The sequence below is a fragment of the Pleurodeles waltl genome, chromosome 3_1, assembly GCF_031143425.1.
Source record: "Pleurodeles waltl isolate 20211129_DDA chromosome 3_1, aPleWal1.hap1.20221129, whole genome shotgun sequence".
Lineage (NCBI taxonomy): Eukaryota > Metazoa > Chordata > Amphibia > Caudata > Salamandridae > Pleurodeles > Pleurodeles waltl.
In genome coordinates this window covers 1,676,713,277-1,676,739,185 of record NC_090440.1, presented here as the reverse complement: position 1 = coordinate 1,676,739,185, position 25,909 = coordinate 1,676,713,277, and the positions used below count along the sequence as shown (strand labels likewise).

Sequence of the window (25,909 nt, the reverse complement as noted above, 5' to 3'; positions counted from 1 at the left end):
AAACAGCATGCAATGGGGCACATATCGCCAATGGGAAGATGGAGGATTCTTGGCTTCACTCAATTTCCATAATGAACGATGAGGATCTCGTGCAGGCCCCAGAGGTGAAAACCTATATTATGATCAACATCACTGAAATGTGCACACCTTCACAAAAGCAGACTCCAACTCAACCGCCTTGGCAGTTGCAGGAAAATCAAGTTAGAGTTGAATTAACATAAAATGCAGCTCTTTCTTCAATAATAGAAATTTCAAGCTGTTCAAGTGGCATGCATCTGGATGCTGTTGATGTTGCAGATGGGAAGAGAAGTTACATTCCTAGGGCACATTTAAATATCCACAGTAGTGAACCACCCTTGAGTAGTCACGACAAGGCTAAGTCAGGTGACATCTCACGGTTTTACTTTTCTTCATTAAGCACTTTGCAAGCTTCCATTTTAGCACTGAATGTGCAATCAGATAAGCTGGATCTCCAGATCGATCTTATGAAGGTCATGGTGTTACACATCGCAGGCATTAACACCAAGTTGGACAAACTAACATACTGGTCGTCAACTGTTCAGCTTCCTACCCACCAGTTCCAAGATGCTTGCAAATGTGGTTCAATCATTGATAAATTGAGCATTTTACAGAAGCCTTGGAAGAGTTGAGAACTTGTGATAAGGAAACATCCCTGTCAACCGCAATGCGCAAACCGCACAGATCGCTTGCTGTAAAGTAAGAGCAAAGAATAATCTATCCGTAATCAACAGGGAACTCGCCAATTTTCACTGTATTCTGGCTCCCGAGTCACTGGCTGCAAACATTGTTGAGCAGCTGTAAGGAAATGCCTCCTTGGCATGGTTACCCCCTGACTTTTTGCCTTTGCTGATGCTATGTTTTGAATTGAAAGTGTGCTGAGGCCTGCTAACCAGGCCCCAGCACCAGTGTGCTTTCCCTAACCTGTACTTTTGATTCCACAATTGGCACACCCTGGGATCCAGATAAGTCCCTTGTAAGTGGTACCCCTGGTACCAAGGGCCCTGATGCCAAGGAAGGTCTCTAAGGGCTGCAGCATGTCTTATGCCACCCTGGAGACCCCTCACTCAGCACAGACACACTGCTTGCCAGCTTGTGTGTGCTGGTGAGAACAAAACGAGTAAGTCGACATGGCACTCCCCTCAGGGTGCCATGCCAGCCTCTCACTGCCTATGCAGGTATAGATAAGTCACCCCTCTAGTAGGCCTTACAGCCCTAAGGCAGGGTGCACTATACCATAGGTGAGGGCACCAGTGCATGAGCACTGTGCCCCTACAGTGTCTAAGCAATACCTTAGACATTGTAAGTGCAGGGTAGCCATAAGAATATATGGTCTGGGAGTCTGTTTTACACGAACTCCACAGCAACATAATGGCTACACTGAAAACTGGGAAGTATGGTATCAAACTTCTCAGCACAATAAATGCACACTGATGCCAGTGTACATTTTATTGTAAACTACACCCCAGAGGGCACCTTATTGGTGCCCCCTGAAACCTTAACCGACTATCTGTGTAGGCTGACTGGTTCCAGCAGCCTGCCACACTAGAGACATGTTGCTGGCCCCATGGGGAGAGTGCCTTTGTCACTCTGAGGCCAGTAACAAAGCCTGCACTGGGTGGAGATGCTAACACCTCCCCCAGACAGGAGCTGTAACACCTGGCGGTGAGCCTCAAAGGCTCACCCCTTTGTCACAGCACCGCAGGACACTCCAGCTAGTGGAGTTGCCCGCCCCCTCCGGCCACGGCCCCCACTTTTGGCGGCAAGGCCGGAGGAAACAAAGAAAACAACAAGGAGGAGTCACTGGCCAGTCAGGACAGCCCCTAAGGTGTCCTGAGCTGAGGTGACTAACTTTTAGAAATCCTCCATCTTGCAGATGGAGGATTCCCCCAATAGGATTAGGGATGTGACCCCCTCCCCTTGGGAGGAAGCACAAAGAGGGTGCACTCACCCTCAGGGCTAGTAGCCATTGGCTACTAACCCCCCAGACCTAAACACGCCCTTAAATTTAGTATTTAAGGGCTTCCCTGAACCTAGGAAAACAGATTCCTGAAACTACAAGAAGAAGAGGACTGCTGAGCTGAAAAACCCCTGCAGAGGAAGAACAGAAGACACCAACTGCTTTGGCTCCAGACTCACCGGCCTGTCTCCTGCCTTCCAAAGAACCCTGCTCCAGCGACGCTTTCCAAGGGACCAGCGACCTCTGAATCCTCTGAGGACTGCCCTGCTTCGAGAAAGACAAGAAACTCCTGAGGACAGCGGCACTGCTCCAAAAGAACTGCAACTTTGTTTCAAGTAGCAGATTTAAAGACCCCTGCAACTCCCCGCAAGAAGCGTGAGACTTGCAACACTGCACCCGGCGACCCCGACTCGACTGGTGGAGAACCAACTCCTCAGGGAGGACCCTCCGGCGACTCCAAGACTGTGAGTAACCAAAGTTGTCCCCCCTGAGCCCCCACAGCAACGCCTGCAGAGGGAATCCCGAGGCTCCCCCTGACCGCGACTGCCTGAAGTCCATTTCCCGACGGCTGGAAAAGACCCTGCACCCGCAGCCCCCAGCACCTAAAGGAACGGAACTCCTGTGCAGGAGTGACCCCCAGGAGGCCCTCTCCCTTGCCCAGGTGGTGGCTACCCAGAGGAGCCCCCCCCTTGCCTGCCTGCAACGCTGAAGAGATCCCTTGATCTCTCATAAGAAACCATTGAAAACCCGACGCGTGTTTGCACACTGCACCCGGCCGCCCCCACGCTGCTGAGGGTGTACTTTTTGTGCTGACTTGTGTCCCCCCTCCCGTGCCCTACAAAACCCCCCTGGTCTGCCCTCCGAAGACGTGGGTACTTACCTGCTGGCAGACTGGAAGCGGGGCACCCCCTTCTCTCCATTGAAGCCTATGTGTTTTGGGCACCTCTTTGACCTTTGCACCTGACCGGCCCTGAGCTGCTGGTGTGATAACTTTGGGGTTGCTCTAAACCCCCAACGGTGGGCTACCTTGGACCAAAAACTGAAACCTGTAAGTGACTTACTTACCTGTTAAAACTAACATTACTTTACCTCCCCCAGGAACTGTGAAAATTGCAGTGTCCACTTTTAAAACAGTTTATTGTGTTTTATGTAAAAAGTATACATGCTAATGAAATGATTCAAAGTTCCTAAAGTACTTACCTGCAATACCTTTCAAATGAGATATTACATGTAGAAATTGAACCTGTGGTTCTTAAAATAAACTAAGAAAAGATATTTTTCTATAACAAAACCTATTGGCTGGATTTGTCTCCGAGTGTGTGTTCCTCATTTATTGCCTGTGTGTCTGTACAACAAATGCTTAACACTACTCCTTTGATACGCCTACTGCTCGACCACACTACCACAAAATAGAGCATTAGTATTATCTCTTTTTGCCACTATCTTACCTCTAAGGGGAACCCTTGGACTCTGTGCATGCTATTCCTTACTTTGAAATAGCACATACAGAGCCAACTTCCTACAGCAGCCCATACTATCACCGGGGCAAGGAAAACCTAAAGTGCAAAGAAGCAAATCGGAAGTGACAGATTACCATAGCACTCCAGCGATCAGCATAGTAAATGAGCAGGCCCCGCAATCTGTAGCCCCATCTTTATCTCAGACGGCGGAATCTTGTGGGCACATGGCCCAAGCACTAATTAAAAGACAGAGGAAATGTGCCAGGAAGGCAAGGAAGAATCCCAGCCACTCAGAGAAGAATGGTGACCATTTTAGCAATTTCTACTCCATTTTTGCAGCCAAACCGAATCAACAGTATATCACATCACCAAAGCAACTTCAAAAGGCCGTGGACTCTGAAACTCTGTAGATAACACCAGCAAAAGAAACCGCACAGGTGATTGTCGATGATGGTGTCGTACAGGCGGCTTTGCCTCCTTTGGGCATTTAACCAAATCAGAAAGTTTGCTTGGCGGGCAAATCAAAATCACCAAGATCAGCAGAATTCAAACAAATAGTTGCGGTGCAGGCTAATCCCCCTTGTAAAGTGGATCAAGCTAGCCAGGAACTTTGTTTGTTCGGTCCCAACCCTGTTAAAATCTGTGGATAATTATACAACAAACATCTAAGCAGGGTTCCCAGGAAAGCACTTTTAGCAGCATCAATAGAACCTGCCATTTTAAACAAAGTGAAGCACAAACAAATAAGCCATGGCCACGGGGTCTGCTTGAAATCCTCCACTCAAGCTCTGCAAGACTAGAAAATCCTCAGTGGTCTCACATATAAGTCCATAATTCAACCGGACAAGGATGCCCAATCAGGGGCTAAATTAAATGAATGCCCTTTAAGGCAGAGTACTCCTGTAAGGTTAAGTGCCTGGTCCAGTTTTAAGTAAAGTGACGCTTCAATTTCTCCCACGCTGGGGCCCCTCCAACACGGAACAAACACTTACTACTTAGAGATCAGAGGAGATACCATTATTAATCCTTGATTCGAAACAGCAGTTTGAATCCTGGAGCATAGCCCTTTCCAAACCTGCTAAACAGCGATATCGGTTTCCTCTACTGGCCACCATGTAGTGGATAAAAAAAAAGGATTTACACACTCAACAGCACTTATTCACACAGGTCTCTCAAGCCCCAATAGCCACAGTCAAGTCGAGTCTCCGTCAAGGAAGCAAGTAAGGAACAAACTTATGTTGAAGCCTAACTTCAATCTGCTAACTCCTCTCGTGTATTCTGTGTTACAACAAGCTTGTGGCTCAGCGGCTACATGCTCACATTTGCACACCCAAGCCGTGAATAATTCCATTGAGGGACTGCAATGGACAGCAACTGCCTTAAATGCACTAAGGAAAAATGGACCTCATAATGATGATGCAAGAGATAAGGCACAGGCCACTGTTGTAAATATTGTTTTCTGGGATATCGGCTCACAAGACGTAATTATTGGTGGTTTCACGTTAGCAAATCAATGCAGATACAAACTGGTCATGCTGCAAGAAACGTGGTTGACTGACCCAATGCATTTAGTGGGCTATGTGCTTCAGCTATCAAGGCCGAGAAACCAAACAGACCAGGAAGACCGAGCGGTGGGCTAGCCACTTATGTCTCAATGGCATTACGTGTAACCTCAGAACAAATACCAATTTCTGCTGACGATTTGACGGTCATCAAGCTTAATTCCAATAACAATGATAAAGTACCTCTGGTTGTACTATTTAACGTTTACGCCCATCCTTTCAAATTAAAAAAGAATTTAATTTTCAAGAAATTACTTCACAAGATATCGGAAATCAGATTCATCCATCCAAGCTGAGATATCTTGGTGAGAGGCGATTTTAAAGACAATTCAATTTACACTCTGGATAATGATGAGCAACTGGCAGAAAAAAATAACCTACGGGCAGTTCAACCTCAGGCGAGTCATCTGCAAAACCAATCTGATCGTATTGGTGAGAAATTAGTTGAGTCACTGGAGCCCTTGGGCATGAGGGTCTTTAATAAGGGTCCTACTCTCACCTAGGTTCACCCATTATAGTTTGATCTCTGGATCAATAATTGATTACACCATCATGACCCCCACTGATATCGCATCTAAGGAAGTTAAAAAAAGTACGCTGCAAAGCGACCATTCCTACCAACATGCAAAAATGGTACTGCGTGCAAATAGGAATGCTCCAGCACCAGCTGTCTCTGGAAGCCTAGGATAAATCAACTTGAAGAGTCTAATCTGGACGCACCGCTTTTTGCCAAAGCTCACTGCTAAGGCAAAAACAGTATTGCAACTCACATCACCTGCATGTACAACTGTAGTAGAATCCTGGACTACTTTCTCAGCAAGAATAATGTAATTTGGTTCTACACCCTTGCCCATGCCGGCCCAGATGACTTGGCAACTGACTAGTTTGTCAGGCAAAATTCTAGTATTAAGAACGAAGAGAAGATCAGGAAACCAAATGTCAAAAACCGTACACGTGAGAGCATAAAAAGCTTGAGAAAGAAGTCTAAGGAACAGATATAGCTATTGCGGAATGAGAGGCATGATAACGTTCTGGGCAAGGCTGCTCTTTAATTCTAAACAATCTAACACCAGGGCTCTTGGGGCAACAGTTAATGGTATCAACCAGGAGGCAAGAGACATTAATTGCTCAAGTATCCCTGAAGAAAGCTGGGTGGTCTATCTGATGGAAATTTTGAGCAGGCAAGAATGCACCATGGGGCAAGCTCTTTGTAGAGCCGCTGGGGTAGAAAATCTTTGCTGCAACTTCATGCAAGAAATATGCAAGATTAGTTGCCCGCCCCCTCGCTATACAACAGCTGCTGTAATTCAAGTGATCAGGAAAGGGCAAACAGATGGAGCTCCTGGCCCCAGCGGCATTCCGCAGGCCATTTTTAAGTCAGATCCAGAATATTGGTCCAAGCCACTTACAGCCGGGTTAAATGTATATTAAACATACTAGCCATAATAACTATAGCTGATAAATCCAATGGCTCTAAGAAAATAATTGGACTTGTGTTTCATAGACTTTAGAAGTGCTTTCTATAGGGTGGATACAACCCTTTTATGGAGAAAGCTAAGATGGGGCCTGCATGAACATAACTCTACGAGCCATTGAATTGCTGTATGGAAAAAAAAAAAAAAAAAAGTTCAAATCAAGCTTGCAGATGGTTCGAGGTTGTATAGGAAAATCCCAACAACCATTGGCCTTAACCAAGAATGTGTTCTTGCTCTGAATTTGTTTATTCTTTTTATTGCATACTTGTCCCCTGGGTTAGATGAGATCAACTCACACCTGCTGAAACTGGGGTTTTGAACCATATCACACCTTTCATATGCAAATGACATTGTCCTTTTGAGCAACAAAATAGTGGGTCTACCGTGATCAGTCAACGCACTGGCCGAATTTGCTCCAGCTAATAAATTGGAAATTAACACAGTTTTTGATGTAACTATGTTCACCTGGCAAGCCTTTGGTCCTGCTGTTAACCTCAAGTTAGCTGATGCAACATTAGAAGAAGTTACCTACTATAAATATTTGGGTCTTTATGTAGACAATAACCTAAACTTCTTGGTGCACAAACAATATATGATAGGCACTGACCTTTGCCTTCTGTGCTAGCACCAAGAAGTTGAATGGCCCTTCATATAAACCATTGTTGTCTATTATGACAATAAATTCCTCCCAACAGTGGCTTATGGGACCACTGCATTATATGCAAAAGATGACCTATTCCTGGACCAGCACTAAAATTTACAAGCGTGTCTTTGGCCTTCCCCAGAGTGCATCACCAGCCCAGGTTAGAGTCGAATTTGGCCTTGTGCAGCAACGATTAGCAAGAAAGTATGTTTCCATCAAAACATGGGACGAAATCCGATCCAACCATTTGAGACAGTTAGTTAGCGCACGATGGCACTCCACGGATAATGAGGTAAACTCAGCATACAATCAATATCTAAAGTGCTCCCTCCAAGAAACGCATAAGTCATACTTATGGAATTCTAATCTATGATATCCTCTTCTGTTGTGCACTGAATTGACTAGCAAAAGTGGTTATGCACAATTCCAATAATTTGGAGCCAGCACTGCACTTGAGCATGACATATCCAGTATGCTTGAAACGTCAGCTGTTGGCTCTATGACTAGGGGCCTTGCCGTCACTGGCCGATCAACCTGTATGTATTCCGGTGTGAGATCACATAGACTGTGTGGTACTGGGAAGAAGGATATTATTCACTTGGTTTGTATTTGTCTGGCGCTAAAGAAAGCCTGCATTAAATCGCTGAAATCGGCTTTTATCAAGCGAGGGGTACGATCTTGACAGCCGGCCAGCCATAAGGAAAAGCCTTGACCCTGCTGACCCACTGATAAATTGTAAACTGCTATAATTCTTGGCAATACATGCTAAGCTTCGTCATGTTTACTCAGGCCTTTCCTAATGCATACACTGAACTCTTTCATGTTCTGTTATGCACTTTACTGACTGATACATTTGGTTGTTTTAATGGTTGTTACTAGGCATGCTTCATAATCCAGTGGCTCACACTTTCTGGTTTATTGTATTGTGTCCAGAGCGGAGCCTTTTTTTTTTTTTTTTCTCTGTAAGTCATTTGTTTAGGTTTTTTTGAGTGCCTGCCCCGCACATGGTTTATTGCAGACGTATAAGGGCCAATCAATTACCTTATTTTGGCTTTTGTTGTCTTATGATTTCTAGAATTTGAGCTATTATCAGATTTTGAAATCCATTTTGAGTTGCAGGTAATATACAGTTGGTAAAGCGCTTTTATGCATTTTCATATTTCCTTTGCTCTTTTACTATATCGCGCAGCGGCTATCGAAAATGCTTTTGTAGATACGCATAGGTGTTAATTAGTAACCGTACTTTTAATGGTTTGATTAAATGCAAAGTTTTCTGTGCTACAATGACTTGTGCTTTAGATGCGTTTTAAGAGGCAGCAGGCACCTTACAATGCAGTGGAAAATGATATTAGGTGCTTTAGGTACATTTATATATCTTTTGTTCTTGCTACATGTGTGTGTCAATATGCTACCGCTAGCATTTGAGGAGTCTTGTACTGAAATTTGTAAAAAGCCGTTGCACCCGTGTTTGGATCCAGTCGATTAAGAAGCAAAGAGCAAAGTTAGGAAGGGATCCGCTGCTTACACGCCAGAGGAAATTGATTCCAAGGACTGTTATGGCATGCAATTTATATCATACTTAAAACGATTGTGGAAATTAGTTTATTACTAGATGCAGCGTAAGATAACCTGCCGTACTTTTTAGACAGGATCACTATACATGTAATGGTTTTAATTAACTTCAAATGGTAAATAAGTTAATAAAGAAGATAAATTTCTGTTTAATTCAGGATTCTGTTACTTTAATCAAAATACTTGAATGCACATCACTGATTTTGTACAGGATAGCAGGTGATATCATTCACTTATTTCCTGTGGTGAACTAATACCCAAGCACACGCTACAGGTTGGGAAGACACTTCTTTTCAGAAATTTACACCTTAATTCAAGAAGTGCCAAGAGCTTCCCATTTAGATTTTTTTTTTTTTTTATTGTGTCACAATCCTTCGACTAGTCAATTTCCACAGTGCTCAATGATTTAATAAAATGAAGTAAATGAGGCTCAAGAGAGTTTTTTGTACTCCACCGCACATTTCTCATAAGAAATTGTATTTAAAAGCAACCTACAAAAAGTGGGAATAATACAACAAAAACCGCAAAGAGCAGTTTCACCTTGTGATAGCATGCATTACATAAAATCATCTAGTACCCTGAATCGATCCTTTACGTCTTCCTCCGAGTACGACTTTGGTATCATAACAAATATTCGTGTGAGGTGTTCATCTTCAACATCTCTGTGGCTGCCAGAAGATCGTGATTGGGCGATAAACACCTTAAAAACAAAAGAAAAAGAATTTGCTTTCACGGTTTGTAACCTGAATTATTCAAACAGGAGCATTCAAAAAGGTTATCACACACCACTGGGAGTGGGCTCTAGTGTGCAAAGCATCCAGGATCTCAAGACAATATCTACCTAGGGAGACTAAATTGAGCAGAATACTTTGTACCTTTATTATGCATCTGCAACCAAGCAGAAAAGCAGCAGTACAAAAACTAGATTAAGCTCTTCAATGAAGAGTTTAACAAAATCAATAAACAAGACAATCTGCTGTGTTCATGCTTCACACTCCATGCATGTCTGAAACAATGAAAAATGGTTACATTAAAATAGGATTGAAAAACAAATTAAAGTACACAGCACTATACACCTATGTTTGAGAAAGTGAACAACCTCCTAATTTTTCCACATGGCGAAGGATGGAGCAGGTGGGTTAACTTTGTCATGGCAACAATTGCAGACAAATAGGCATCAGGTTACACAAGGTCAAGTGTGTCTTAAATACCCGTTCATTTTGGTGGCTCTTGTATGTCACATAAGACAAACAGTTTTAGCTCTTCAGTACTCTTAACTTGCCACATTCCCTGCATTATGTTATTAAATTCATCCTAAGTGAAAATCTTGCCTTTACTAATTTTTTTAAAACAAATTTTATTGGATTTTTATTTCGACCGTTAATGATACACAGGAATGGTATAATGCTGGTATTCACACATCACGTGTTGATGATCCTAAATTTGCTGGATATTACATCATATTGATGGTCATCATACGTTTGTACAAAAATAGAAAGCAATCCAAAATTAACGTGCATCAACCCCTTCTCATCTTCTCTGGTTGTGATTAATCTCTATATACATATAAGTGAGGGAAGTGGTAGGGTTGGTATCTCTCTTGTCGGAATGCTGTGCTAAGGTAAGGAATAACACCATTCAACTCTTTAGCTCTCTCTTCCAACTTTGAGGATGGGGACCTGTTGGGCTTTTCCAGTTTTTTTCAATTCTCTTTTAGCTAGTATAAATGCGAGGTCCTGGAATCTGCTAGTTGCCCTATTCTTGGGAGTATGAGGAAACCAGTGTAGTAAACAATGGGCAGCTGTGCATGCAACGACACGCTCAATAATTTCCGCCACGTCTGTCACCACTGTGTCCCAGTAAGCCCTCATGCGGGGGCAGGACCACATCATATGCATAAAGTCTGCTGCCTCTACCCCACACTGGGGGCATTTCGCATCTAGCACATGGAGATGGTCTCGCAGTCTCTGTGGGGTAAGATAGGCTCTATGTAAGACGCAGATTGTATGAGCTGAAACCTAGCGTTTCTGGAGATCTTCGGCACCCTCTCCACTATTTGGCCCCAGTCTCCTTCCGATATCTGGGTCCCCAAGCATACCTCCCATTTACGCTGCAGATCTTCAATGGGGCTCTGTGCTCCTGTACGGATTGCTCTGTATAAACCTGTGACTGCTTTTTGTGTGCCGTCCGAGGTCAGTAGGTAGGCGCTCGAAGGAATAGGAGGGGGCTTTCGCATTACCCATCTTCCAATGTGCACTAATGGTGCGTATGAGCGCTCTGTGCATCAAAAAGTGGCCCTGCGGAAGGTCATGTTCCTGTTGGAAATCTTCGAATGGCAGGAGGCTACCTTCTCGATATAGGTCCCTCATCTGTATGGCCCCCTGCCTCCTCTCAGGCCGTCAGTCCCCTCCAATCCCCTGCTCGCGGTAGCCACTGAAGCCAGGCCATTGGTATCTCCAGTGTATAAGGCGTAGTTAAGCCTGTTCTTTGGAGACAGCGTCTCCAACACCAACGGAGGACGCCAATCTACGGAGCGAGACCCGGACCCAAGCCGGCATAGCTTAAGAATATTCCCGCCAGTACAGATAAGGGGTGGAGTCACAGAGGTACCGTTCTCCGCCCAGGCCCCGCGCTCCGTCACCCATCGGGTCAGCCATTGCAGCTGGGCCGCCAAATAGTAGGCCTCAAAGTCCGGAACCACCAGCCCCCTCCCCCAGGCTCGAGGTCGCTTCAAAGTGGTTACTGCCACTCTGCATCTCCCCCTTCCCATATAAACACCATGATTATAGAATCAAGTTCCCTGAACACCGCCACGGGAACCCAAACTGGCAAAACCGCAAAGTAATACAATAGCCGCGGCAGCGCCACCATCTTAATGAGCGCTCTCTGTCCAGCTACCGAGAGCGGAAGCGAGCTTCAGAAGCTTACGCTGGACCTCAGGGACCTGATGGCACCCCCTATACTGCCCTCTAATATATCTGACCTGGAGTGATACACTCTTACCCCCAAGTAAGGCACGCAGCGGGCTCCCATGTTACATTTCCCAGCTCGTCAGGTGGATCACAGTTCGCCGATAGTGGGAACAAGAATGACTTCTGCCAGTTTACCTTTAAGCCTGTCAATCGGCCGAATAGTGCCAATAGAGCTTGGGCTCCCTCTAGCTCTGGGCCAGTGTTTTGTAAGAATAGGAGCAGGTCGTCTGCATAGAGCGCTATCGCATGACGTCGGGTACCCTGCATCAGCCACTGATACCAAGTGGCAGCTTGAGCCTGGGCAGCTAAAGGCTCCATTGCCAAGGCGAACAATAACGGTGAAAGTGGACAGCACTGCCTGGTGCCCCTTTCCACTGAATATTGCTCTGATATGATGGTCTTAGTTCTAACCCTCACCTTTGGGTCCGTGTAGAACAGCTTCGTCCATTTGATAAAGCCCTCACCTAGACCTATGCGGGCGAGAACCGCATAGGAATAATCCTCATTCTAAACTGCTGAATGCCTTTTCAATATCTACCGCCGCAGCCATAAGTGGGGCAATGGAATCTTTAATATGGATAACTCGCCGTATATTCTGGGCGGTATTCCTAGTGGGAATGAAGCCCTCCTGGTCAGAATGTACTAATCGGGTCATATGTGGGAGTAATCTTGTCGCTTATATCCAGCTTAGGATCTTGTAGTCCGAGTTTAGCATGGATAGGGGTCTATAAACCCCGCTATTATCTGGCGCTTTACCTAGTTTAAGCAGTGCAATTATCAGGGCTTCTTTTGTGGAGTTTGGGAGGTGTTCCGTTTCGCGTGCCTCATTATACAATTGCGCTAACTTAGGGGTCAGTTCCTGTGCGAATGCGGCATAAAACTCAATTGGCCAACTGTTCCTGGGATTTTCCCCCAGCTAATCCTTCAATGGCTTCTCTAATTCCCGACGTCTCTATGTCGACCACAGGGCGTCTCTCTCCGCTTCACTGAGGTTTTGATGTGGCAGTGTTTCTAGAAAGGCCTGTATATCGTCTCCTTCCCCATGTGGTGCGCCGGTATAAAGGGTGGTATAGTATTCGAGGAAGTGATGATTGATTTCAGTCTGTTGGTAGAGCCTGGTTCCTGAGGGGGTATTACTCTCTATAATGGTGGACCCACGTTTAGCAGGGTTGGCTAGCCATGCCAGCAAAGCTCCCGCCTTATCTCGTTCCACGTGCACCCTCGCCATGTAATTTTTATAATCAAAGCAACGGAGCTTCTCTGTGTGTTCCGTGACCCTCCCCTGGCTTCCCACATCTTCCCCTGCAATTCAGGGCGTTCCGGAGTCAGTCTCTCTAATGATCGGAGGTCTTTCTCAGCTAAGTCTGTGTCACGTAGTAAGGTCTTCCTAATCCCCATTGACGCAGCAATACAGCGTCCTCGTATCACCACCTTGAATGCTTCCCATAATGTTTGAGGGGAGGTGTCCGTGGACTCATTATCCTCAAAGTAATGTGTGATATGCCCCCTTATTTGGTCGCGAAATGAAGGGTCTTAGAGGGAATCTTGTTTAAGGCGCCAGGTGGGTATGCATGAGGTAGCGTTTGTCCATGACAAGTACAGTAGTACGGGGTTGTGATCGGAAAGGGTTCTCCCCAAGTACTCTACTTCCCGTACCTGAGTGTGTACCTCTGGCATGCATAAGAAAGTGTCTAGTCGCACATGCAGATCATGCACAGCGGAAAAGTAAGAATAATCTCTGGTATGTGGATTGAGGGTTCTCCAGGAGTCTAACAACTGCCACTCAGACTGCCATTCTAGGAATTTTTTTGCTAGAGCATTCACTGATGAGTCCCTCAATGGTGGATGAGACCTATTGAGTCCAGGGTTGGTCACACAGTTAAAATCCCCCCTCCCAATCAGCTCCTCTTGTAGCAAGTGGGGAGCTAATGTGCTCGATATCTGATCTAGAAATGTACTTAGGTCTATATTAGGCGCGTATACATTTATCAGCGCTATGTCCCGCCCCCCTAGTCGTCCAGGGACTACCACAAATTGCCCATTAGGATCAATTAGTGTGTTGGTCATTTGAAACGGCACTCCCACCCTTATCCAAATTAGGGTACGACTTGCATATGCTGAGTAGGTTGTATAAAATACTTCACCCCTCCATCTCCTCTGCAGCGCCGCACCCTCCGCCGCCATCAGGTGGGTCACCTGTAGCATTAATATATGAGCGTCCCATCTACATAAATAGGAGTATACTTTGTAGCGTTTTACCTATTAACATATTATGCATGCCCCTTATGTTCCAAGAGACAACTTTGTATTCTTGTCGATCACCCATAAGGAATAATCAGCACTTTTGCATCTCTGCTCATCCACTCTTCGTGTGGTAGCCTCATGACATCAACAATTAGGGCCATAGTTCTCCTACAGGTGTGGCAATTGGCGGGTTTCCCAAAAACAAACAAAAACTTCTCCAACTCCCCTTTCCCAGGACAGGTGTCAAAACAGTTCCCCATCCAAACTATTACAAACCAAAGTCAGTACTTGATGGGTGGGTGAAGGTAATGCTCCAGCCGTGTGGAACTCATGGTTCCAGGGTGGTCCCCGTCAATGTTCTGCGAGCCTTACAACACATTTTCATGTCATATCGCGGAGGCATCGTTGCTCCGGGGCCCCATGTATTATCCTCAGTGCCTGGCCGTTATGTCATATTATATTATATTCTCTAAGGTTCCTGGTGTCACTACCGGTAGATCCATACCCTTTGCCGCCGAGCTCTCAGATTCTGCATCTGAGTCCGATCCTCACGTTACTTTCTGTGACTGTAGATCGTGGGCTGGCCTCCCCTCCGCTTAAAGATGCCACAGCCGCTGTGGCTCGTTGTCGTTCCTCCTGGGCCTCCTCAGAGGTAAGCGTCGCCCCCCCCCTCCCGCCCGGGTCCTCCAGACCGGTGTCGTCTGCTCCTGGATCTGGGTCCACGGGATGCTCCTGCGTCTGTGAGGCCCTCCCGCTCATCTAGCCAGGCCCTTGCCTCTTGTGGTGTACGAAAGAATCTTTCTCCTCGGCGGTCCGCCACTGTCAACGTGGAGGGGAACAACATAGCGTACAGGATATTTAATATTCGCAGCTGTTTCTTGACCTCCAAGCAAGTTGCTCTCTGTTTTTGTTCCTCACGGGAAAAGTCAGGGAATATTCGGACTAAATTGTTCTCCACTCTCAAATCCCCGGCTTTCCTGGCTTGTGCAAGGATGTGATCACGGTCCTTATAGTGCAGTAATCGGGCCACCACCGGTCTCGGAGGGGGCCCCCGGAAGGGGGAACCCGCGCAGGCACCCTATGCGCTCTCTCGAAAGCAAAGAAGCGCAACAAGCCCTCTGGTGCTACTGCCTCAAATATCCAACGCTCCAGGTACTCCGTTAAGTCTTGTTGTTCAACTTTTTCAGGAAGTGTCACAGTGCTCTTTCCTCGGGATCTGCACGCTGCCGAACAAAAGGCCCACCTCCCCGCGTCACCAACTCAGAAAGCTATTATAGTACAGAGTTATGATGAAGCCAGGCGGGGGGGAAGGGAATTAGGGTAGGGAACGGCAGGGAGAGAGATCTGAAAAGTAAAGGTTAGAACAAATATGCATATACTCATTCATAGCAGTATAACTCATCAATAGACTCTTGAAAACAAAGGCGTCTCCGTGAATATCAGATTGAGAACCTTTTGTGAAATGAGGGCGAAGCCCCTTCTTTGAATCATGGAACAAGAACGAACTACAACCACTGAACCAAGACATGGCAAGAGCTTTGGACTAAAGTCATACTCTGTATATCAATCCTGTAACTACTATGCATTCATAACAAACTTTGGATCATGGCCTAGAAATTCTCTAAGACTTAAATATGTATCTCACATATTATGCTTTCCAAAAAGAACAATGAAAACTATAATTTGCTTATCTCCAGAATGTTTTCACATTAACAACTATAGACCTGAAAGTTTTACTCATCGAACTTGAAGCGCTTTAATTATAATACCAGGAAGCGCTTTTACTTGTCTGAAGCGCAATACTCGTTATGCTAAGGGGGTGCTTTACTCATGTGGCCTGAATCACTTTGATTGTTGTGCCAAGGGCCTTTTACTCCTGTGGATTGAAGCGCTTTGATTGTTGTGCCAAGGGCCTTTTACTCCTGTGGATTGAAGCGCATTGATTGCCATGCCACGAGCGCTTTACACCTGTGGACTGAAGCGCTTGAATTGCCATGCCAAGAGCGCTTTACATGTATGGCCTGAAGCGCTTTGCTCGTCGTGCTAAGGGACGCTTTACTTCTGTGCTCTAAAGCGCCTTTGATCGCCGCGCCAAGGCCGCTTGACTCTGGAAACTGAAAACGCTTTGCTTGTTGTGCTAAGGGGCGCTTTTACTTTGGAAGTAACGACTTCCTCCAAAATTGGATTCATCAAGGCCTCACCGCTACGAGTACGAACTACTCATTTTTTAATTCACCATGGAAACATGGACACTCCGATTTGATGTCACTCTGCTCTTCTTCAGAGAAACCCACACGAGGTCTGACTGCATCGAAGTCTTCAAAATAGGGAGCAATGTGCTCGGGTGTGGCTGGGCTTTATAGGCCTGCCACACCCCAAGATGGCTGCTGCCTCTAAAAACACGGGAATTGTAGTCCCTTCACAGAATAACACTGATAAGTGCATCTTGTCTACCAATGTCCTGACCCTGCAGCTACGTGAGCTTTGTCACAGGGCAGACGACGCTGATGACCACTTTTAGAACAAGAGGGGGTGACAAGTGGTGCGCATGAAGCGTTGCAAATCCAAGCAGCGGAGTTTCGGGTGGGACCTGGACCGCGCATAGCCTTATTCCTGACAGGTAGGCCCACTACCCAGATATTGTTCCTCCTGGACCTGTTCTCAGCGTCTTCGGCGTGGTCTATTAGTGTCCCTACTTGTTTCTCAAGGGCAGTTTCCCGGTCCCCTGTTGCCACCACCTCAGGTTTGAGTTCCTCCATGGTTCTTTCAGTTGTCGCCACCCTTTCAGCTAGACATCGTTGGTCCTCCCAGCAGGAGGCCCAGGTTCACTGCGAGCGTGTCGATTTTGGACTCCAGGCTTTCCCTGGAGAACGTGATAGCCTGCATTATGTCTTTCAGCGAGGGCCCCCAGCCGGGTCCTCAGTAGTTGTGGATTGCGTTTAATTGGCATGGGGGGGGGGGTGCACAAGGAAGCTCTGTTGTGTGCTAGGATCGCCTGTCATGTCCTTTTTCCTACTAGTTTTGCCCATCATAAGGCGATGTTCTGGCGTTCCTCTCTCAGCCCGTGCAAAATTTTCCCACACCGAAGTTCGTGATCTCAGCTGTCCCTCGTCCACCTCCAGGTTGCACCAAAACTCGGTCCCATACTAGCAGTCTAGGGCCCTCTGGCGTGGCCGGATACACCACTGTCTCACCGCCTCTCGCACCCTCTCTTCCTTCAGGGGTGGGAGGGGCCTCTCCGTGGTCTCGGTTCGCTGCGCACCTCTGGTAGATGAAGCGCACTCAGTCTCCCATACTATGAGATGGGGTGGGGGGGGTCTCAACACCCCTCACGGCCGTCCTGGTTCTGTGTGGCCAGAGTATAATGATGCAGGTTCTCCCCGCTCACTCCCAGAGTCTCCGCTTAACGCTGTCAGGGGGAGGCGGTCTCACCAGTGTTCTCTCTGGGGGTCTGGCCACAGAACTGCTCACCCGGTGGTGGGGCTCGCGTTTTCTTAGGGGGATCCCTCTGTGACAAGCCCGCTTAGCGGTCTCTTTGGCCCATGCTCTGCCCATGCGTTGCCGGCACCGATGCACCTGCCATTATGAAGTCAGGCGGCCCGGTAAACTCCGTCGTCGTAAGCTGATATCAGGCCCCGAAATGATCTGTCCAGCCTCCTTCTTAGTGCAATTTCCTGGGTGATTAACAATATTTGGGAATACAGAGCTATGCCTTTCATGCATTTTGTCAAGGATGCAGTCCTCACTAATTTACAGTTGTAGGGTTATTTATGGTGGCAGGTATTTTTGCGATCGCTAGGGAAGGCTAATTTTGATGAACACAAGCTTGTGGCACAGTCTTGTATACAAAGCCATCTGGGAAGGTTGTGCCTTGCTTTAAGATATTGTGGACATGTTGCTGTCCACATATACGTCACAAACAGACACAGCCATCTGAAGAGACGTGCCATTTTTAAACTACATTGTGAATGTCCACAGCCCAAACATATCAGTCTTCGCAATGTGGTCATACAGAGTAGCCTTCTCTCTTACATTTGCTTTTACTGCAGTTACACTTCTGTCTTTTACCTTTCACCCATTTCTTCCTGGTGTCCTCTAATCCTCCCTCTCACTTCTTGATTTCCATTAAGACAAACTCATGCACCAATATTGATTTAGCTTTTCTCACTACACGGAGAGTAATCACTTCCAACAAGAATGTAGGTTTCACTTCTACTCGATTCTCTACTTGCATGGGAGCAGTTAGTACATAGATAATAAATTGCCTAAAAATGTGCCTTAATTCAAATGCCATGAAAAGGGGTATGTTATTGGGAGGCCCATCTGACCAGAGGACCTCGCAGGTCCATGGGCCTACTTTCCATACCTGGGATCATAAATAAGACATTCTTACATTTTAAAACCTAATTTATCATTTTCCCTTTAAATCACTATGTGCAATACAACAGCCTGTCTTTCTAAACATCATCAACAGGACATCTGTGGACAGTCTTGGAAAGTTATGGTTTTGACTTGTGGCTTTATTTGCGGTATTCTATGAGCAATCAAAAGGGATTACAGCTAATGCTCACATAACCTCTCCTATATCCTGAAAAAAAAAAATGTTGTAGGCCAAATGGGTGGTGGTTCAGAAGAGGACCCCAATTCTTCTTACCATCTCAACGTCTGCTACATTCTGTAAAATACCATCTCACAAATCTGTAAGGCAGGAGCAGAAGTGGGCTATTTTGGTCCTTGTTGTTTTCAAGTCGACACAACCTTGTGTGGCATGGAGAAAAGGCTGTCAGTGTGGCTCACATGCTATCTCTCAAATGTCCAACATTCTAGTCCAAGATCACCCAAGAGCACTTTTAAAACATCCTGTGGTTATAAGCTTATATAATGCCCTCCATGCTTCGAAAGAGGGCACTGCCTTTTGATAGCTTACCAATAAAAATCTTCAATTAGCAACGGTCAAACAAATTCTAAACAAGGTAATGGACTGCATTAGTTTTGATTTATGCCAATGTCTGATATCATCCCCAAAAGACGAAGAGAACCTGGCAATGTCTTCTTTGAACTGGGTAAGTTACAGCTAACATGCCAAGACCGGATAATCCTCCACCCAGATATGGGATGGATTCATGACATGTGTTACTAAGGTCTCACAGTACTTCTTGTGCTGTTTTCAGTACCTACATTGTGCCAAAAAAGACCAGTTAGGGGATTCAAGTAGCTACTTAAGGAGTGAATGGCCACCTATACTATAAATGTCTAATGAGATAGTAGTTTCACATTAAACAGAAATTCATTTGAAGCTCATTTATCAAAGATATATAATGGAGCAGGAAGTCCTGCTGTTGAATTAATCAAAAGACAAACATTAACACTGAGACAGTCTATAATTTGTCAGGCATAAACCCATAGTTAAAAATGCAGCCAGTACAAGTACTTTCATTCTTAAATACAACAAAAGGTTTTGTTGGTGACCAAACCAAGATAGTGAAAAAGTGCACCTCAAGTGAAACACACTATAATTTGAAAAAGGGAGTTTCTGTTATGTTAATGACAAACGGAGGTTCGGTACTTTTTATGTTAGATGTATTTATAGGGCCGCTATTCACCTGTGAATAGTTAAACAGGGTGGGTGGTGCGCGTGTGTGTTGGTAAGTACACAGGTTGAGAGTGAGTCTTGCTGCATAATTCTGGATGGCTTGGAACCTGTTCCAGAGCTTCTTGGTGATTCCATTGTACAGTGCATTGCCTTAGTTAATGTTTTACTTGTGTTTTCTGACAGACGTTAAAACAATTTTCGTTGCATTCTTAGGGTGTAGAAGCAAGGGGAGGTAACCGTGTTTACATGGGTTGTCATGTTGATTTGTGGTCCAAGATGATTCCTAGATTTCTTGTGTGGGTGGGTGTTGAGGTCTACAGGCTCCCTGCTGGAGTCCCATGACAAGGTTTTCCTTTCTTTCTGCCTGTGTTGAATTTCAGGCAGTTAGGCTTCGTCCAGGAAGGTAATTTGGATATGCAGGTGGAGAAACTGGTCTTCATTGTGAGGGACATGTCAGACAGGTAGAGTATTAGTTGGGTGACAGCGTAGGAAAGTATGTCAATGCTGTGAGATCTGATGAGGTGTGTTAGTGCAGTCATGGGGTTGGGCTGCCTTGGGGGACTCCACAGATTAAGTTCTTGTCTTTTGATGTGTAAGGTGGCAGACTCATGTTGTTTCGTTCCCAAAGGGAAAGATCAGATCCAGTTGGTTGCATGTCCTTTGATTCCCATTTTGTGTAGTCTTTTGACCAAGGTTAGGTGGGAGACACTGTCAAAGGCAGCTGAGCGGTCGTGCAGTATGAGGACCGCTGTTTCTCTCCAGTCCAAGATCATACTGAGGTCTGTGGCTGCGATGAGGGTGGCTCTGTGCTGTTGTTGGGCCACAAACCAAACTGAGTGGTGTCCAGGAGTTGGTGTGTGTTTCAGTACTTGATGGCTTTCTCCATGACCTTGGCTGGGATTGGTAGAAGGGAGGACAGGTGGTAACTTGATAGCTGAGAGGGGTCTGCCGAGGGTTGCTCTAGCAGTGCATCAATCATACCGTGCTTCCAGGCGTCAGATAATGTTAAGTTCCCAATAAATTTGAGAGGATACGGTGGAGAGTGTCAGAACCTGGCTGAGACTCTCTACCTCTTTAAAACGAGATGCTGAAATGAATAGAGGCAAAGACTGTGAAGCTTTAAGATCGGACTAGAAGCAACTTAAGTGGCAGGCCAGAGAGTACATGGAGATTCTGGTCTGAGAACAGAAACACTGTCCTCTGTCTTCTGGTGATGATTACAATAGTACAATCTGAGAAATCGTTCAATTAAAGAAGGGAATGTTAAATAAAAGTTAACATGAATTTGCTAGACAATAGTGATCATTCTGCATGGGTATCTACAGAATGAGAAACTGCGCAATTTTAAACTATTCAGTAACTAAGTTCAGGGGAATAAACTGCAAGACACATGTAAATCCTGCTTTAAAGACCAATGTTCAACAATTGAGCTATGTGGTCCATTCCTACACCATCTAATAAAGTAGGGACTATTTGAATGACCAAGTAAACCCACTAGATACGTAACTGCAGTACACATCGTACAGCAGATGGTAAACCAGACATGGATCATAATACATTAAAAAGCTCTAGCATAAAGCAGTCAGCACAGGTGATGCTGTGCATAATAGTTACATTTTTTAATTAACCGTTGTGCTTTGCCTTCTATGTTGGGAAGCACCGTTGAGTACGTTATTCTGTGCCTTTCTCTCACAATTACCATATGTGAGTTGCTTGATGTACTCTGCAGAGAAGCTTAAGATTGGATGAGTATGTAGTCTGACCATCTATATGCCAGACTGATGAGCACTGTAGGTGTCTAGAAATACCACCCAACAGCACCTGCATGAGAGCAGTTCAAACATGGATGGCAAAATATCCTCATTTGCAAATGTCTTCAACATCTATATGGCTCTGCCGTATTTGCCACATAATAAATCATCTGCTGCATAATCCTACGATTTTAATTGAAAACTGTTTGTAGCTCAAATAGATCAAAAGTTCCTAAAAATGTGACTTGTATTGCTGTGAAGGGGAGGGCCCTTTTCCAAAGCTTACTGGTCACTTTTCGCACTGCTGCATTTGTATGGTACACTGGTACTAATAAGGCAAAAGCTTTGCAGAGACTGTTAGTATGTGTAAATATGTCAAAATAATAAAGTATCAGCCACATTATGCTGCAGTCTTTTTTGCTGCATAAGTTAGTCAACACTGCAACATAATTTTATCCTCCATTGCTGAATAATGTAATGGCCCCAAAGCAGGCAGCACACATTAAAAGTGTTTGTGCGTGAAGCAGTGAGACTGTGAAGTCTGTGAACTTAGTTTTGTGTGCGTGCAAATCCTGCATTGCCGATCCCTGGTGTGTTGCACTACTACTGCTGGAACAAGGCAAATGGAGGCACCAATGCATGAAGTGGACTGGCCTGAAGGGTCCTGTAACCTTGGTGACAGTGACTGTTGCTCTAGGGTGCACTGCTTTGCTGGCCTGCCCACACGACTGGAGGTCAACTTTTGTATGGGTTGTGGTGAACAGGCCTTCAAGGTTAACCGACACTGACCACCACTAGGGCCCATCTGCTGTAGCTAAGAGATCAGGGTTTCTAAGGTCTAGCGGGTCTTTAGAAATAGGGGAATTTGCGCCCTCAGGAGATTGGTCTGGTGGACTGGCCATGAAGGCTGAATCTGGTTTCCCTTTTCCAAATTCGGCAGCTCTAGTCATAGTGCCACATCTTCTGACCTACTGAATACCTTTGTACCCCACTGAGAGAAACTCACACTGCCTTCAGCTACAACCCAATTGTGCGCAGTTATAATTACCTGGGCGTGAATCAATTCAGATTATGCACTAGACAAGAGTAATACAGTGAGATTTTAAGGATTTTGGGGGGCCCTTTTTAGAACAGGTCTGAATTTATGATCCAGTTTTAACTGTTTCATGCCCTCTTTGCTCAAGTCACTAACAATGCACAAGGACACTGGTCCAAATACGTGATGTGTTTTCATTCAATATTCAGGGAGAGTGCTATGTGCTTTCAATACTATAACAGCAGCAGCTCACTAATATTGCTACAAATAAACTCTAACACCCTCGCATGTCTTATATGTGAACTTTTTATGTATGTTGCATGAAACAAACATTTTTCGGCAAACTGTTTAATAGATTGCCACACATCACTCACAATAAAAAGAAATTAAGGGAAAACAATATTTAAAACAATCTGTTTAAGAATTATTCACGGTCATCAGGACAAGACTGCAGAACAGAGCTGGCTCTATCAGGATCCCCCAGAAAGGCTAGGGCTCTGGGCCATATCCTTTTTTTTCCATGCCTTAAAGTCTCGTGAGTAATATGCTGCAGAAATATAAGCAGGAACAACGTGGATTACCTTAACAATTTTACACTCATTCTTCAGAAATCAATGAGGAAGGGGTTATGCAGGACTCAAAAGTTAAAGGAGCTCTTCAGGAGAACCTGATTAGACTCATGCGAAACCTGCCAGGTCTCTTCCACGTTTCTGTCAGCCAGCTAACTGCTAAAAAAATCGTCATTATGTTGTGCACAAGATACCTTTTAAACTGTCCGGCTTGGCTAACTTTCTTACCCACAACAAACTTGAGATACGTCTTGAGAATAAAATGCAAAATTGTATTTTCTGAATACCTCAGACTGCCTATATCCTTTCAAAATGTAAGCACATTTAAAAACACGCATTTAAAAAGTGCAATGACCACCAATCTGAACATAGACAGCCACATTCACGTTACATTAACTAAAATAAACAAAACAGCTGATAAACATCACATTAAACGTTTTCCACAGTTAGCTCAGGTTTCTTCCATTTTCCCAACTTACTTGAGGTTTGTTTTATAGAGCACTGAGTTCAGCTCCTACCAGCCCAGGCTTCTCTTGCATGCCCCAGTGCTGAGAAAAGAGGAGAGCTGTGAAGGAGGAGCTGGGGACCTTTGGGCAGGTACAAGAATGGTTTCCAGGAGAGCCTCCTTTCCATTTATTTCCCAGGTCTAGCAGGGTGATGAGCGGGTGGGCACAGCCATGCGGAAATTCCACACTGAGCCACCCATCTTCTTTTCCTGGTGGCGTCCTCAGTCTGCGTGCGCCCGATATTAAAGGGCAGATTAGGTCAAGGGCGGGGACACCAATGCATCCTGATGTGACCACTGTATTGGTCACAATGGGGGCAGGCAGGTGGCGTCCTCACTAAATGAGGTGTAAGTGCCTACGGGGCCATCATAAATAGCAGTTTTCGGGTGCTTACCAAAGATTGACGGCCCCTACAGGGTTGCTGGGCAGGTCTCTACCCCCGCAGATACCGAGGGGGTGGGGGGAAAAGCCTTACTCTGAGGCCATACCCGAAGTGCACCGCACAGAGCTGGATTCTTATTTAATCCCTTTCAAGTGAGGACTACGTCTGCCGTCCTGTGACGCATTTTAAAAATAATAAAGTAGAGAAACCAAGTGCACTAAATTTAAAAAGTTGGGTCACGCCATGCCGACCCCGCCCACTTAGACCACTGGTGTGTCGATCTTTCACACTTATTCACCAATCACAACAGTGGCTGCACCCAATTAACACGGTAACCACAGTTCGGTGGTCATCACGCACGACGTGGAAAAACTTCTCACATGTGCACAATACTAAAACAACACCCTTCCATATAAATACTCTGTGTTCTTCCCATGTAAGTAAGAGCTTCAGCGCCCCACATCGGGGTAGTAAACGAACGCTATATAAATGTTATAAACACCCTCAAATAGCACTTAAAACAGTATTCTGGTCCTGTGGCAAGAGGGCCTTTTCTTACAAAGGGCACTTTACGACATGGGGACAGGGAGAATTGCGGGGTGGTTGTTTGCAGCCAGTTGTAACCCATGTCAATGCCCAATTTCCATCAACAATGCAGTGCAATCTACTCAGCGATTACCTGACCCCCCATCCCCCTCAACAATTTACATGCCGGGGAGACGTCTCTTTTTTTAAGGGAGGAGGGTGCAAATCTACACAAATATACCGGAAACTGAAATGGAGATACGGACCCGGGGGGGGGGGGCATACACTGTAGCAAAGTAGAAAAGCGGGTGGGACTGGGCATCTCAGAGCGAGGTACCTAACCAGGGCCGGTTCCTACCTTGATGGGCTTTGTATTGTCGGTGAGGCACTGACCGTGCATCTCCTCCATGGCCCGACAGGCCTGGGAAGACTTGGCGAACTTGACAAAGGCGATCCCCTTGGACTCTTTGGTGTGCTTGTCCTTCACCACCCATATATCCTGGATGTCACCGAACTCCGAAAAGCGGTGGCGGATCACATCCTCCGACGTCGACTTGCTGATTACAAGGAACACCCGGCTGTTGGGAGGATCGTCCAGACTGTCCGATGACAGTCGGAAACCGGAGCCGCCTTCGTCCATGGTTAAAGTCGTGCAGCGGCACTTACCTCTCCAGAAAAGTGCTTACTACAGCCCGGCTTCGACTGAGGGGGGGGAGCGGCGTCACGGTTGCTTCTCACAGGCCGGGCTATGTAGTCGATAAGCTCGCAAGCTACTCTGGCGCTTACTTGCTGAAATGGAAGACGGACTCTGAAACCAGTTTGCACTGAAGATGTAGAAAAAGGACGAGGTCCGTGATCGCTGGGCGAACCGCAAACGAGGCGGACATTTTGGAAGTTAGTGGTTTTGTGGCTTCGCAAAGTCTGCGAACAGCGAAATCATAGGTTTTACTCTAATCGAACCCTTAATATAATGCTGTATTTTTAAATTGTTTAGTAGGAAAATCTATTACTATGTGCTTTGTTTTCTCGTTTATTTTTGCAATCAAGTTATAACTGAAACTATTTGCAAACCCTATTTTACAGACTGTCCTATATTTTAAGTAAAGATAAACTTTCCCGATGTAGAAGGCATTTCGTAGTTCTGGTGGCAGAGCGTGTCAAGAAGGATCCACGCAGGTAAGTTCAACGTGAATTTATTCCAACAAAAGGAAATGACCCCGACTACTGAAAAGCGTCTCGTCGACCGTCCGCCTCACTACTTCCAAGACGCTATGCTCGAGCCCAGTGACAGCACAATGGAAGGAATGTCGACGTCACTGCGCACGAGCATCGCAACGCATCTTCCCCTTAACAGAGCGTGTCTAAAGGATACCAGAAATACATGTTACTGGTTATTAGGAAGCTGTCCCATTATTATTAAATCCATGCCTTTCTTTTCATCGGTACAAACGATGAACATTAAAGCCCCAGGCAGCGCTGGCGCACTAGCGACATCTGCAGGTAAATAAAGGAAACATGCTAATGATTTTTATGGGCAAGCGCAAGGCGCTCCATCCATTCTGTAATCTTTCTTTGGGCTTCAAACCAAGCCCATGTCACGTCAGTCACATTGGTTAGTGGACTTGCCTTTTAAAATCCGTT

The 25,909-nt window shown here is 45.6% G+C and overlaps 1 protein-coding gene across 3 annotated transcripts in view; it reads right to left on the bottom strand.

Moving 5' to 3' along the window:
• The window catches only part of RBM45 (RNA binding motif protein 45), a 109,432-nt gene extending 84,346 nt beyond the window's left edge, over window positions 1-25,086 (bottom strand). For 2 of the 3 annotated variants that reach the window (XM_069225422.1, XM_069225423.1), the window contains exons 1-2: window positions 24,627-25,086; window positions 9,268-9,390 (exon numbers count right to left, since the gene is read on the bottom strand). In XM_069225422.1, the coding sequence (XP_069081523.1) occupies window positions 9,268-9,390; window positions 24,627-24,908 (405 nt within the window). In that variant the 5' untranslated portion in view covers window positions 24,909-25,086. The remainder of the gene's footprint in view (window positions 1-9,267; window positions 9,391-24,626) is intronic. The other variant, XM_069225424.1, reaches the window with a different exon arrangement.
• Window positions 25,087-25,909: the final 823 nt, after the last annotated feature.